Below are 16,775 nucleotides of genomic sequence, written 5' to 3'. Positions count from 1 at the left end.
GTTGGAATTAGACAATTTTTTCGTGCGTCTTTTTCAGCAGAAACCAAATAAGGGGGTATTTAAAATAAAGATAACGTACACTAGATGACAAAAATGCAAAGAAAAGAAAAATGTGCAGTTACTGCTTTTTACCTGCACATGGCAGAATAGACATATTTATGTAAAACAAATTGAAATCTTTCAACAAGAAGTCATATTCAGCTATTCTGTAATCAAGAACTTAAGTTTTAGTGAACGAATGCAGCATTTTAACTATTAAAAATAATTAAAATATTTACTTATGTACACAACCCGATTTCAAATGATGTTATTAGTTGTCGAAAAAAAATCTTAGATTACTTTAGTAACAAACACCATTAAAATGCAAAAAAAAAAAATAAAATAAATAAATTTAAAATGTATACCATTGTTTTAAAATAAAAGATTTAAAGTCTAAAATAAAACCACTTTGTGTAATCTGAAGTGGGAACGAATAATACCATGGCGAAAAATAAATAAAAAATTAATTTTAAGTCAAAATTCAATTTTAGCAATTAAATTAAAAAAGCCAAGTGAAACTTTTAAGATTTTTTCAGCATTAATTTAAAAAACAAAGATTCTTTCTTGAAATTCTGATAACAGTATGCTAATTACTTCAAGACAATGAGTAAAGGCAATGGAGCAAAGTCATTAATGATGGCTTCCTCTTTGCCAGTAGGGTTGTTTATTTTACGTAGCATGGAATGGGTGGAAGGAAAATTCAAGCAATGTAAAATCAACAACTTTACAGACACAGAAGCAATCTTGGGAAGCTCATCCTAAGATTGAATACTTTGACCTTGATGAAGAAATATGCACAAATATGTGGCACTGTATAATCACACCACATTAATTTTACCTTTTTAAAACAAATAATTGGCGGAAAATTCGTAGGGAGTCAAAGTACTGCATTTTGCAAAGAATTTTTTTTCCCCTTCATTTGATAAATTTTCCCTGAATTTTTGTTATTTTTTCGAAATTCCCTGATATTTCCATGAGTGATCAAGTTCCCTGACTTTTCCCTGATCTCCCTGATCTGTCGCCACCCTGATAATATTTGACTGTCGCAGAAAAAAATAAGAAAAATAAAGGATGCATCTATTAGTTTTCATGGATGCCAGCTTTTGCAGATGTATATTAGTCTCTAAATTAAGCAGAGTCATATTCAAGTGGGATGAGAATCAAATTTTTGCTTTTCCCCTCATTCAGGTAAATTCATCTTAACTGAACGTTTGCCAATTCCATATGATCCACAGGCCAAGTGTATATGTAAGTTTCTTTTCACCCCCATATTAGGGAATTAATGTGTTTCTCAACCACCTTTATGGGTGGTTTTGCCTCCATAGCGGGACAAAAACTACCCAATGTGAATTTGTGGGCATCAAAGGACTTCTGTGCCAAACTAAAGTTTTTACTGGCATCATTGTTTCACAAGCTTGAGAATTTGCAGAATTTCCACCTTTTCTGCCTTTGAAAAAGAATTAGTTGTTCTCCAAACTCTGCTCCAAATTTTAATTAGTTTTATTTGGATCACTCTTTATGGTTTTATTTATGCCCATTTGAGGATGATCTGTTGCTGAGACAAGATGGACATGGATTACCATTACGCTAGGAACTTTACAAGTAAGGGCTCTTTTTTTGGTAGTGAAGTGGAGCGGAGCGGTCTGTTGGAAGCTCTGCTACACCTATTTTTTTGGATGCAGCAAAGCAGATGAAATCCCCCACTCACTTAGGTGTTTTCCTTTTATTGAATATTACACAATGCATAGTGGATTAAAACACACTGGACATGGTTAGATTCAATTCTCTCCCCCCCCTTTTTTTCCTTTCAAGAGTATCATGCATGCTTTGGAGTTTTTAACTCATTTAGCCTAATTATCCATTTAATGTTGCTATTTGGATCTGGAATTCGTTACTTTGAGATTTCCAATGCTGAAGAGATCCAGCTCAAATCAGCCTTCTCTTTGTTTTTTGGCCTTTTTAAAAATGTCCCAACTTTATTCTTTTCTCCTTTTTAAGTATGCTTTTTCTTTAATTTGTTTCTTTCCACATATATATATATATATATATATATCAAATATATAAAAATCTCCTGTCCCAGTGTTAGTTATTGATTTCCTCTGAAACAGCTCAACCGATTTTCATGAAATTTTTCATGTGTATTTGTTAGGTATGAAAATAGGACATAAAGTATATTTCATATAGCTGGGTAATTAGAAAGTCCCTTTTTAGAATTTTTTCCGCGATGTGGCAGCAAAATATCCGAACATCGTCCCACTAGATGGCGCTTTGGAAACTCTCCATGATTTAAAATTTTATTTATTGCCATTTTCTATTTGCAACAAATAACATGTTTGAAACTAATTTAAGCTAAGGGTTTTTTCCAATGATTTTCAGTTTTGCTCTTTGATTCTTTTGCAGAAATAACTTGATAATTGAGAGATTTGCAATTAAAAAATGGAAAGGGGGGGGGGGTTTGGAGGGGTAAATTTTGGGAATATAGGTATTTTAGACACCAAATAAAAGAAATACAAAAAAGGTCAAAAAATCTTATACATAAAACTGTCATGTCATAAATTTTTTATGAAATATTTTTTACGAATTTTTTTATGTGTATTTGGCAAGTATGAGAAAAGGTTGTAATGTATATATATCATACCAATAGGTAATTAGTGCGTCTCAGTCTCTATCTAGAATTTTTTTGGCTATCAAGTGTCAAAATGACGCGACGCTTTGGCAAAACATCAAAAAACTCTCAAAGATTTACAATTTTTATTTGTTGCCATCTGCTATTTGTTAACAAATAAAATGTTAGAATAATTTATGCAAGGCTTTTGCAATGATTTTCAATTTCGCTCTTTGATTCTTTTGCAGGGGCATTTTGATAATTGGGAAATTCACGATTAATGAATGGAAGGGTGAAACTTTGGGGTTATAGGTATTTTTTGATTCCAAATTTTGGAAAAAAAAAGAAAGAAAATCTGGATAGTGACATTCTGATTATACCTCTGGCAGTTTCGGCGGGTAAAGGTGCATTTTTTTCCGGGGAGGGGGATTGCACCATGTGAAACTAGCGAAACATTTCTCATTTTGCCAATGCTTGCTGAAATATGATCTAATGATGACATCGTATTATCGGTTGCATCATTTGGTATTCCAGGAACTTTACTGGATGGCAGGGGCGGACTGGCCACGTGTGAGATGTGGAAAATTCCACATGGGCCGTCCTTAACTGGGGCCGTTTTCTGTGCATTCAATGTGTACGTGCCCTTTTTCTCAATTTTATTTTAAAAAAAAGTTTTCAGCTAGGCCGGCCGTTCTTGTGTCGAGGGCTGCAGCCAGAACAGCTCTTTTGGGGGGGGGGGGGGGGCGCAGGGAGAGGAGAACGGCCGCTCCTTTTCCAACGGTCACTCTCAGGACGTTACTCTGTTCTTGCCTAACTATTACCGTATCTTGTTACGTAGGGGACAATGTCTTTGTTGAGTGGTCTTCGTCCGAAGCGAAGCCTTCAGGGTCCATGGGTGTTTCTCGTATCTGTTCGGGATTGATGTTTCCTGGAATTCTGGTAAGGAGTTTTATTGGGGGTGGGGATCTTTTTTTGTGGCCATCTGAGACGATCTGATCCGAGACTGTCTGGGAAAAGATTACATTGAACCTTTTTCAAATGAAATAAGAGAAAGGCGCCATCCTAAGAATAGAATGAATAGGAGCAAAACGTCTGCTAAAAAGCTTTTTTTTTTTCCTTTTCATCCTTCGGTTTTTTTTCTTCTGTTTCCCAGCACTTTGCAATAGATAGATCCACGACTTTCTCAACCAATTAGATAATTTTGAGAACTCCCCAATTTTGTCTCCGAGGAAAAAAAAACGAGTCATTTGTTATACACCGTGTTGACTGCTCAATGGGATTGCATGTGTTTTAAATTCAAGGGTGACAAGAATTTTTTTTAGGTAAGTTTAATATTTTTAATCATCATGTGTTTTTTAATTTTTTTTTTGTCATCAGCACTTTAAATAATAAGAACTTGAACTGTCAGTTATAATTATAACAAATTGACGGTGTTACACAAAAATGGGTCAACCCACCAAGCAGTACTTTTGAGTAAATTGAGTTCTAAACTGATCTTCATAGATGGCATATTAATAGAAATTGTCTTTGTATCCCCGTAGTGTATCAGTTTATCTGCCAAGCTATGTGAATAACTCATTATTTTTTTGAAACTTTTTGTTGGATAACTCATTTTTGTATAACACCGTCCAATTCATCTATTTTCGTTTAGCAAAGATAAAATTTATAAAAGAACAAACAGTATAAATATTTAAAACAGTGATTTCCAACATTTTTTTTATCCGTCGCCCCCTTACCTTTTTCCTTGAAAAAAGCAAATTTTAGAGGAACGTAAAATCGATATTAGGTATTTTTTTGCGTACAGTGAAACCTGTGTAAGTTGACCACTCGCGGTGCAGTACTTTGGTGGTCAACTTATAAAGGGCAGTAATTATTTTTTGAAATATTTTTTGTCATTTCTCGCACCGTGTATTCATTTTTCGAGGAATTCACCCTTATTACTCTTTCTGTTCAACTAACTTTCATTGTTTAACATTATTGAAAGTGAAACCATAATTAAAAATACTATTCAAATAGTTTTATTATTTTTTCCTTGTTTTAAACTATATTAGACGCCGTAGTTTTAGAAATTCCATATGTGCCAGCTAATTTTCTCTGGCTTTCTCCTTTTTGAATTCATTTTAATATTTCATACTTCTTATTAATTTCAAATTCAAAACTTTCTTTTTGAAGTCTTTTTATGTAACACTTACAGCCCAAAGAGCAACAAGCTCGACTCTCTCAGTTCATAAAGGCAAAATTAAAATGTCCTATATCTTAATCCCTTACACTCGAAATAAGCCAGAAGGGCTCTTTAGCAAGCCCATATCTGCGTACCGGGGGGTGCGGGGGGGGGGGGGGGGCTCACTTCCTCTAGGGGGCTGACGGCCCTAGAAATTGAAGGAAAAAAACTAGCATTGAGACTTATTAACTTTACAAATAGACACTGGGCCACTAGGGAGATGCCCTACCCATTTTGTTGCAAAGGGCCCAAAATGTACAGATCCGGGCCTTAGCGCAATTCCAGAATTGCCACAACCTATTGCAACTGAAAGAAAACACTTTGTACTTTTCTACTGACACCTATTTTTACTGAACAAAGTACAAAAAACTATCTCAAATAGAACAACAAATGAAAACAAGTTTGGAGAATAAAGAGCAGCATAAGCTTCATGCTGCTGTTTAGTTAGTAAATTGCTAGTCCGTCATCAAAGCATTAAAAACATTCTTGGAAAGCTATCAAATAATTATACAATAATAATAAATTAATGAATAATAAAATAAAATAATTTACTGAAGAAAGTAAAAAAAAAACCAAGTGATAAACTTACAAAGGTTTTTTTTACAATGCTCCAAACCAAATTTGGCGTACATTAGTAGTCAAGATAGACAGGTGGTCAAGTTACAGAAGTTTTCCTTCATTATATAAGATAGGACTAATTCCGTTCCTGACAAAAGAGGTCAACATAGACAGGTGGTCAACTTACAAGGGTGGTCAACTCTACAGGTTTTATTGTACTTAATTTTAATTTAAAGCCTAAATACTGTACCAATTTTATCCAATTATTGTTACACACATTTTTATGTCTTTTTTTCAAGAGTAATTAATTTTTGAAGGGAGATAATAAACTAAGATTATTAATATACTTCTCAAAGACAGCAGAACATTTTTCTCTCTCCCCCCCCCTTTTTTTGGTATGAAATTTAGGATTTGGAAGAATAATAAACTTATGCAATTTAAACTTGAAGAAAAAAAAAGAGAGAGAGAGAGAGAGAAGGGTTTGTTCCGGTATCCAGAACCTGCCCTGAGTACAATTCGTATGCTTGTCCAAGATATGAGGATGTGCATGGCCCTCCTGAACTTAATTCATTTCTTTTTTACACTCATGATTTTTTGTTTAACCCTTTCTCAAGAAAATTTAGAAGCTCTCATGTTGATGTCTTTAGAGAAGGACATTTTAAATCAAATAGATTCAGAGGATACCATTGATGCTGTTGCTCAACAAAGTAGACTTTTTTTGTAAGAAAGATTAATGTTGTAGAAATGTGTTTTTTTTTTTTTCTCGCGATTTCTTTTATTTTTATCTTTAGTACCAAGTAGTCTGTAACGGATATTCATAATCTATTACTTTTAAGGAAAAAAAATATAAGTTACATGCTTTGAAAGAAATTTTTTGATAAAATTAAAAAGGAATGTTGAAAAATTTAAGTAATTATTATGTCTTAAATACTGTAAAATTTTGTTTCCCTATCTTTTAAAGGGATGTATACACTGAGTTATAGAAGAAAAAAAAAATAGGTTCTTTAACCATATTTTAAGTATTTAATAATATTTCATCAAATAATCTTTATTTTTGAAGTTTCTTTCCTGTTAACTGATTTGTAATGCTTGTTTATAGATTTTTCTTTCTTAGCTAGATTGATAAGTGTAATTGCTTTAAGTGTTTTTGCCCATTTTAATCATAAATAATGTATCTATTTTTACTTATATTTTTAATGTTACAATCTTAAAAGCAAATCTAAAATTTCCGAATCTAAAATGCAGTATTCCCAGAAACTATTAGTTTTTAATTTATTAGTAGCACTACCATATTGCAACTAGTACGAAAAGTACATTTTTAAAAATCTTATCATCATATACTTTTCAATTTTAATGTTATTATTCAGTGTCAAATTGATAAATGCAATGTTGAAATTCGTTAAATAGCATACTTTCAAATTTCGGATAAAATTTTTCCGGATAAAATGATAAGATTTAGCACTAATTTGAAATTTACAAAGTTATTATTAGATTTTTCAGTTTGACGAAATTAGGGCCTTGTATGAAAACATTTTCACTGATTCTTGAAGAGTAATATTAATTTTGTCATTTTTAGTTTATTACTCTTGAGTAACTTTTTTCAAATATTATTTCGTTTTCATTAATTTCGTTTAATTTATGTCATTAAAAAGGTTTAAGTCGGACCATTTCTGTGTTGTGCTTTCTTTTGTTACTCGATTATTATTTATTTTCAGCAAGCATGTAAACTCGTACAATAGAAGTATAAATTGTTATATTTTTGGTTTAAGCGGTTGAGTTTCACTTTGTTGAACATCTTCGTAGGTTAAACTCTAGTTGAACATATTTACTTACCGAAAAGAATACGCACATCTTATTGCTTTTCCCAATACATTTCTTCGTTTTCACTTTAAATCTTGGAAGCTGATAAATAAATTGTTCTTACTTGAAAACGTTGTGTCAGTGGAATATTATTATTAAAGGCAAGTTAATATGTAGCATAGGCCACACATATACCATAAAGCACAAGCACTGCCAGAACTTGCTTTCTGTGGAGAGGGGAGGGGAGTTTGGTCATAAACATCTTTACATGCATATAAACTACCGTATTAAAATTATTGGCAATATAAATTTACGTTAAAACCAAGGGCCTTGGGAGGAGACCGCAATCCCCCCACCCCAAGTGTATATCCCATGATTTTCACTTTAGTTCTTAGAACCTAACAAATAAATTTCACTCACTAGATAACATTTTGAGAGATACCTTTGAAAATCAGTTTTCTCACTGAGACAAATGGCGACTTTTTCGGACGAAATTCCTTTTTTTTTTTTTTTGTAGATTAATTCGGGCTTATCCGATATTTCCGATCAGTTCTCACTGTCTCATGATCTGTGATGTATTCATTCTGAACGGATATATTACGTTTGGTTTACATGAAAATTTTCATTAGTTTGAATACGTACAATACAATTTTAAGAAAAGACTTAAAAAAAAAAAAAGAATTTTTTTCTGAAGGGCAAATAGTACCGCTCATGGCCATATGAGGTAGTGAGAAGCAAGGGATGCAAGAGGAAAATTTGAAAATTTGGAGATAACCAGTACAAATGGTAGGTGGACCCCTCCTCTGTCCTGGGGCAAGAGATAGTACCAGCAGCCCTGGTAGGTGCCGCTGTACAGCGTGATTTAGAAAAAAATTCAATGAAAGCCTACCTAGGATGTAATCTTTATACGAATTTTACTCAAAACTTGAAAATGTCTGCTTACACCCCTTTGCTTCTCACTGCCTCAAATGTATTACGTTTTGTTTTAAATAAGATTTTTATTCACTTTTACATAAACGAAATACTCTTAAATGCGGCTTTTCAAAGAAGCCACACAGTTTTCACAGTGGTTTTTTTTATTGCGTAGAGCAATTTAAGCTTGCAAATATTTTTGAGAAAGTTAGATTCTTGAAATATCATCTGTATATTATGGGCGTTTGCTGTATGCTTAGTTTAAATCAATCTGCCCACTAGTTTGCTTGAAATGAAAAGTTAAATAAGGATTTCTGAAAAAAAAAAAAAAAAAAAAAATCTAGGTATTTCAGCGGGGGGAGAGAGGTGAGGGCTGCTGGGGGGGGGGGGGGAGGAACATTTTTTTTTTTTTTTAAACACACTAGAAACTTTTTAGGTTTGGAAAACTACAGCCAAACGTTTTTGGATGGGGCCGATGGGGCCGGCATGAATTTTTTTTTCCACATTAAAAGTTTAGGGCCAGTCCGCCCCTGCTGGATGGATGCAGAATAGCTCATTCAGCATTTAAGCTGCCACTGAAGATTCAAAATAACCCAGACGCAGTGTACATCAAAAGGTAACGAGGCACTCTGTTACTTTCAAGTGATTTCAGACAGACATTTCCGTCATTCTACATTCAGAAATCGCTGATGAGATTAAAGTTTACTTGAAATCTTCATCACTGTATCATAAAGTTGAAAAGGTCCAGCTAAAACATGAATGTCCAAATGCTAGATCCATTTGCTGTCAAATTCTCGGACCCATTGTGAGACATTGACGAATGAAAATTTTGAATGGATAAAATTGCTTGCTAATTTCAGTACCTTTGTTGATTCGAGAAAATGTTCTCATTGACCGCAATGTATGCACACAATACATGCATCATTCGTGACTGGCAGAAAGAGCCATATTTGGCAGCAAAACATGTGAAGGTTGGCAATTTATAAACTTCGAGATACAACCTGACAACTTGGTGTCATACAAAATCGGTCGATACAGTTTGCGATTATCGACAGTTGCTGACGAAGCTGTAAATTATCCAATTTATTTTTTGAATCCAAGAAAAAAATTTATGCGGTAGAACAAGGTCTATCAGATCAGCTAGTATATATATTATTTCATAGCAATAATAATATGCATTAAACATACAAAAAATCAGCGGCCTTTCAATTTGTCAAATGTTTTCTGGGACTTTTTACAAAAAAAAAAAAAAAAAAAAAGGGATGAAACAATAACCTGGCTGCCAGGTACTCACAAAATTAAAAAACTTGAATATTTGATACTCAAGTACTTGTTGCATGCTTCAACTGTGTACAGGCAAAATTGAAAAAAAGAAGAAAGAAACCACTTTTAATTGAGAGTTTAATACAAATGATTCTATTTTTAAACAACAAAACATTTATCAATGAATTAAATGCTATGCATTTTTGTCAAGATGGATTTCTAAAATCTTAATAATAATATCACTCTACAAGTAAAAGTACAAAAATTTTTCATGAAGGAATTTAAGCACGAAAATGTGGAAATGAGTTTTTTCATAATCTGCAGCCATGCAATATTTAACATTAACCCCATATTGGCATAATGAACAGAGCTATGGAGCAAATATTTGAAAAGGCAAAATTGTACTTACACATTATACTTTTGCATAAGTAAAAATAATCCATTCAAGGATAATAGACTAGTTAGACCACCTGAAAAAGAAAATTCATTTTTAGGAACAACAGAACATAACTTTCATCAAAAAATCCAACAGGGTTGAAAGCAAAAATGATAACTGGATAAACAATAAAAAGGAAGAAGGTTTAAATATTCAGTAAATTACCGCTCATTAGCCAGGGCTAAAGCAGAAATACGTGAAATACACCGCCAGATCAGTAATTTCCAGCCGATGACTGGTTGCAGTCCTCCAGATCAGTCGTTTGGAAACGACTGAGCTGGCGGTGTATTTCACGTATTTCTGCTTTAGCCCTGGCTAATGGGCGGTAATTTACTGAATATACCATGCCTCGCGTTCAATCTTCGAGTTGAACTGAACCATTGCTTTGGTCACTCGTCTGGTCTGCTAATTCTATGTTAGGTACCAGTTTGTTTTGCACTCTTGGCTTCCTTAAGAGGTTTTCCATCTCCAGCTCAGTCACTTTCCTATGCCGGGCTAATGAGTGCTAATAAGCACGAAACTGCAGTCCTCGGCTGGAAATGACAGAGCTGGCGGTGTATTTCAAGGTTTAAATAGTTCATGACAAAATGTTTTATAAGTTTAACAAAATCAGTTAAGAATTTACTCTCAAATATTATGATAAAAATAATGCTAATGTACACAAAAGCCAAATTGAGTTCTACTAAAGCTTGACTTTGAAGCGGAAACATCAGTTCTATCATTTGTAACAGGTAGAATTAGCTAGAAAGCGCTGAGTAGTAAGAGGTGCGTTCTCGCTGATCCTATTTGTTATAAAATAATGACAAACAATCTATTACAAATGATAACAATGACATTTCCGCTTCAAGGTCATCCACTATCTTTCTGCGGTCAAGCTTTAACTGTTGGTTCAACTCTATAGACACTTAAGGGGCGCAACCTATTTGAGATACCTGCAATGAAGCAGCTTCGCTTACTAAGAAAAAAAAAAGGAAAGAATTAAATTCACCAAAATTTTCAGCTTTGGAGTTAAATTGAACTTAATAGTTTTATGGCTACATTTTGAGTACTAGTGTACACCCATGTATGTATGTGTGTGTTTGAACAAAGTTTTTGTGGGACTGTACTTTAAAACATTATGCAAGAAATAAAACTAACATTCTGAGAACAAATATCTTCTCTTGATGAAGCAAAAAATATTTGAAAATGATCAGAGGACTTTTCTTTTCTTTAAATAAAGTTTTGAAGCAATGAAATTAAAAACTGACCTGTTGCAAATTAAAAGATATGCTGAATGACACATTTCTCATTTCTGATGCTCATAGATCAAAGTTTAGAAAATTGGGGAAAAAAAAATTAAGATTTTTGTACTGAAGCTACATTTCAAAGTAACAAGAGTTCTATAAAGAAAGTCTAAAAAATGTTTATATAGATTATTTATGAAGCAATAACTTGCATTAAAAAGCAAATTAATTTGTATCTCTAATCATGAAAAGGAGTTTTCATAAAATAATTTAACAGAATTCGTAATCTATAAGCCAAACATATTTTTAATTTAGAACTTACCCTTAGAATAGGCAAATATTAGAAATTATCATCCATAGCATTATAAAAATTATAAAAAAAATATAATGCACATTTAATTTCCCCTTTAGGAGACTAGATACATTTTTAAAAAGATCAAATATACAGTTGAAGGTGTTAGGGGGAAAATTTATTTCTGTCATTTCTAGTTTTGTAAATATTCATAAGTAACAAAAGCGCATCTTTTTAATCCACTAAATTACACAACTATTCTGAAATGGAATTAATAAATGACTGCATCTGTTAGGGACTAATCTTTCATGCTGCTTTCCTTAGTTCCCGAGTTCCTTTTCACTAGTTAAAAACTCAAAATCCATCTTATGAGAAAGAAACTTTAAAAGTTATAAATTGCTATCCTGTGCACAAGCACAAAGAGAAAATAATTTCTTTAAATGTAAATATTTCATCAAATTTACAAATTTTTCTTTCAAATTTTAGTATAATTATTCCTTTGCTCTTGTCAAGTTTTCTGAAAGTTTGGTAAGGTTAAACAGAAAACTGTGCGTGTTACAAACCAAAAACATGTGAATAAAATTGATATTTTTAAAAGAAATGCTCATAAGTGATAGTTTCACAAAAATGTGTGTTGTTATTGTTGCTTATCCCACTTTGCAGACAAACATCAGACCAAGTCCATGAACTCGTGTACTTTCAAACCCTCCAAAACAGCAATAGGGTTGGAGTAGAGCAGACCCCCTTCACAACCGATGCAGGAAAAGATATGGGCAGGAGTGGCTTGACCCATATTGCATTTGGGACATTGAGGAAAAACTTTGAGATCAGCCGCATGTCTTCGAGTTCGAGTGTGTCCGCTTCGTAGCCGGGCTAGTACCATTTGATCTTCTCTGCTGTTTGCGCTAAGTAAAGCGGCACCGGGGTGGGTTGCTTTGTAACCTTCAGGTGCAGGGTCCCGTCTCCAAGCGGAGCAGATGTTTTGCTTGACTCTGGTTGCAATTTCTGAAGAAGAAAATCACCCTTTATGAGGAGAAACCACTCGGCTCCACTCACTTGCCAGTCCGAAAGTACCTTCATTTCCATATACATCCACATATGACGGTACCCACTCAAAAGTAATTTTAAGATGTTTACTCACGTATTTAAGGTGTTGGATTATAATCAAAGTCATTTTAACACCAAGTTTCCACCATTCAGACAGATGCTGAATACAGCTTTGGCTATCGCTCAAAATCCAAACATCTCTACAGACATTCTCTGTGATGCAATAGTTCAAAGCCTCCTCAATAGCTAAAAGCTCAGCCTTGAAGAGAGAGCAATGATCAGGGTTTTTTTTATACAGATCTTAATGCCATTTCATTACCTGATAAAAACACCGTTACCCAAGAAAGCACCATCTCCTTTGCTTCCGTCAGTATATGTCTGCAATGCATCACATGGGACACAAGTTGTCAGTTAAGAACTCAAAAAGAAAATTAAGAGTTATATTTCAATAATCAAAAACAAAACTATTGGAATCCATCATTAGATATTTGCTTGACCTCGCTCTTGCTGATGATACTTTACGCAAGATTTCACTTCCAGGCGAGAAATTATTTCTAACTGAAAGAAAACTAGCTTAGGAGGAGAAAGCGAAATCGGTAACAAATAAATCTATTTAAAAAGGCATCAGAACTTGAGTGAAAAGAAGAAATTTTGAAAGAAAGAAAATCACGAGGAATCTGAATTAACTGTAGTGAAAGTATTTTTTTTTAGCTTCTGTTGTAATTGAATGTACTTTGACTGATTCTGAAGGACAAGAATTAGCAATAAAGTTCATCTAGATTTGGTCTTTTGTTGTTGAAAAGCATTTTCATTTACAAGAAGGAAACTGTTGCTTCAAGCAATTCTATTTGATCTGCATGTCATTTCTGAAGAGACAAACTCCAAATTGGTGTCTTTCTTAAAGAAACCTAAAAGAACAACTCCTCCAATGAAACACTGAACAGCAGATGTTGTAGAACTAAACCAAAGGAAAAAAAATAGAGGATTTCATTACTAACACTCAGATTTTTCACCATAATGGCCTTTTCATCAAGTTTTTCGAAGAGATATCATCAAATAGTTTGGATGACAAGTAGCAATCAGAAAAAGGCTTGTATATTTCACATTACTAAAAACAAGGGGGGAAAAATTACAATATTGGTGAATGTAAAAGACTGAAATTGTAAACCAATGATATGAATGGCATAGTGTAACTCTTGCATGATTTTTGTTTGACATTATTACAAAATAACAACCATGAAATGCTTGTTATTTTTTTTTGCATGCATAGGAAATAAGTATTTGGGTTATATTTCTACCTTAACCAACCCAAATTCATGTTGATGTCAAATATTGCAATAGAAAATTTGGAATATATTTTTACTCTATTTTTTCACAATGAATGTAATTTTAATCGCTGGTAGCAACCTCTAAATTTTGTTCAAATTCTATGAAACTTTTAAGTGGGTATTTTTTCATCAAAAGGAGGCAATTAAAGGGGTGCCCTATAAGAAATTCAAAAAATTTTCAAAGCGTGCATTATAAGATGCACCCTACTGAGTCATTCCACATCAACTGACCTAATTTTTCACATCGTCCCCACTCGACCATTTCTGATTTCAATGAAATTTTATAGAGGTGCAGAGATGCTTTTAAAACTAACCTATGCAAATTTTCAGCTTCCTAGATCCAAATCCTAAGGATCTAGGATCTCCGAAAAATGTGATCCAAAATAGCGGATCAGCTTTTTGTGCCAAATTGCCATATTTAGACTACGTTTACAGAAAATTTTATTACACTGGAAGCCTGAAATTTTAGGTGCTTAAAGTAAGTTTTGCCGTTAATATGTTCAAGTATTTTTGTGAATTTGAGTTTGTTAGATTTTGTGTAGCATGCGCGTGAACTTGTGAAAAAGCGCAATGGGAAAATTTTTACTGGATTTTAGGTAGTCATAAAATCAGAACAAAAATTATTCAAACTCGCATGTTTCGTGATTCCAATACAAAAATACTTGTTTTTAATGGGCTACGGTTGCAGAGCTTAAATATCTATTTTCTAAAAGATATTGTGATTCAAAGTGGCTATCAAAACCCTTCTAGTGAAAAATAGCCTATTTTCAAAGCACTAGAGCTCAAGTTTGTCACCTTGCATCTTCTTTTCGTTAAAACCATTAGAAAGAAGATTTTTTCTTTTCAAAATAAGTTTTTTCTTTGATGGTGTTCTTTCGTTTAAGGATGAAAAAATTAGCTTAAAATTTGGACTGTCGTAACGAATTGCAATGTTTAAGAGCAGGTTGCGGCAAATTTTATCACACTGGAAGCCTGAAATGTTAGGGGTTTAAAGTATTTACGGTTGACAACACGTCCTTGTATTTTTATGAATTGGAGTTCATTAACTTTCATGTAGTACACATGCAAAGTCGCAAGAAAAACGCAGTGGAGAAACTTTCTCCTGGATTTTAAAGTGCCCTAAATTCTGAACAAAAATGATTCAAAGTTCGTACTTTGTAATTATATTGTCAATACACAGTAGAAGACCGTTATAACACACCTTGGGACCAGAGCTTTTGCGTTATACAGGTTTTTGCATTATATAGATCATTTCAGAAATTTTGAAACTAATATTCAGAATACATCTATATATTAGCACTTCAGAATGAGTTTTATCTGCAATGAGTATTAAAGCACTAATATTACGATTAGTCATTCAGAAATAAATATGTTCCATAGTCAGAAGAAGAGTGAATTATCCTGCACTTCTGCTAGCTTCATGGTTTGCATAACAGCTGCATTTTCAAGAGCCATCTGATATTTTCTTTTTACTGTGAACACTAATTTTTATTTTAAAACTATGAATTAAGATGGAAAAATGAAAAACTGTTTTAAAATTTAATTTGCCTAGCAATTTTTATGTTTGCAAGACAAAACAGAGGGAGTTTTTTAACTTAAAAACCTATTGTTTACTTCTGAAAAGTAGTGCGGTTTATAGAGAATTGCGTTATATAGGTCGACGTTATAATAGTCTTCTACTGTACATGTTTTTAATGGATTACAGTTGCAAAGCGTCAATACTGATTTTCTAAAAAATATTGGCATCCAAATTGGCTGTCAAAATCCTTCACATGAAAAATAGCCTATTTTTAAGGCACTGTAGGTCAAATTTGTCACTTTGCATCTTATTTTCATTGGCATCATTAGAACATTTTTTCCTACAAAAATAGTTTTTCATTACGATGGTGTTCTTTCAGATAAGAGTAAAAAAATGAGCTAGAATTACTCTTTGTCATTCGCAAGAAAGTCTCGTTCTACAATAAATAAAGAATGGTGAATGCCATTTACACAAATTAATAGGGATTTTACAACTGTTATTAGTAATAGGTTTTTTATTGTCTTCTACAAAGTTCTTTTGTGAATTAAATGAGTAAGAAACATAAAAATATCCTCTTCTGGAAACACTTATTCATCAGACAGAACAAAAACAAAAATTGTTGTTCTATGATATTTTATTTGCAAAGTGAACTTTTTTCAGAAGTCAGAAACTGTTTCAACTGTTCCCGACTTATAACAGTTGAAAAATAACTATTAGTCGGTTTCCACAGCATTCACCATTTATTTGTTGAAGAATGAGATTTTCTCGCTAATGAAAAATAGTATTTCAAGTTCATTTTTCACGCTTATCTTAAAGAATGTCTTTGTAAAGAAAAACTTTTTATGGGGGAAAAGTATGTTCTTTCTAATGGTGCTAACGAAAAGATGATGCAAACTGAAAAAAAAAAAAAAAGACCTACAGCACATTAAAAATAGGCTATTTTTCATGTGCACGATTTTGGCAGCCAATTTGGATGCCAATATCTTTTAGAAAATCAATATTTACACTCTGCAACTATAAACCATTAAAAACATGAGTATTGATGATAGAATTACAAAGTACGAATCATTTTTGAATACGAATCATTTACTTTTGAATCATTTTTGTTCAGAATTTGACATTTTAAAATAAAGGAAAAATATTCTCCACTGCATTTTTCTTGAGACTTTGCATCCAAGCTACATAAAAATTAATGAACTCAAATTCATAAAAATATTAGGATGTGTTGACAACCGAAACTACTTTAAACCCCTTAAATTTCACGCTTCCAGTGTGATAAAATTTGCCGCAACCTGCTTTTAAACATTGCAATTTGTTACAACAGTCCGAATTTTAAGCTCATTTTTTAAAAATCCTTAACCGAAAGAACACCATTGAAGAAAAAGCTTATTTTGAAAGGAAAAAATCAGTTCTAATGGTTTTAACGAAAAGAAGATGTCAGGTGTCAAATTTGAGCTATAGCACTTTGTAAAGAGGCTATTTTTCACTTGGACGGTTTTGATAGCCACTTTGGATATCCATATGTTTAAGAA

The 16,775-nt window shown here is 32.9% G+C and overlaps 1 protein-coding gene across 2 annotated transcripts in view; it reads right to left on the bottom strand.

The window, feature by feature from the left end:
• The window catches only part of LOC129233482 (nucleolar complex protein 4 homolog), a 101,472-nt gene that overhangs the window by 35,012 nt on the left and 49,685 nt on the right, over positions 1-16,775 (bottom strand). For both annotated transcript variants that reach the window (XM_054867501.1, XM_054867502.1), the window contains exon 9: positions 9,808-9,868. In XM_054867501.1, the coding sequence (XP_054723476.1) occupies positions 9,808-9,868 (61 nt within the window). The remainder of the gene's footprint in view (positions 1-9,807; positions 9,869-16,775) is intronic.

This window comes from Uloborus diversus, unplaced genomic scaffold (assembly GCF_026930045.1).
Source record: "Uloborus diversus isolate 005 unplaced genomic scaffold, Udiv.v.3.1 scaffold_449, whole genome shotgun sequence".
NCBI lineage: Eukaryota > Metazoa > Arthropoda > Arachnida > Araneae > Uloboridae > Uloborus > Uloborus diversus.
The sequence above is the reverse complement of the archived record's forward strand: the minus strand, read 5'-3'. Positions and strand labels throughout refer to the sequence as shown.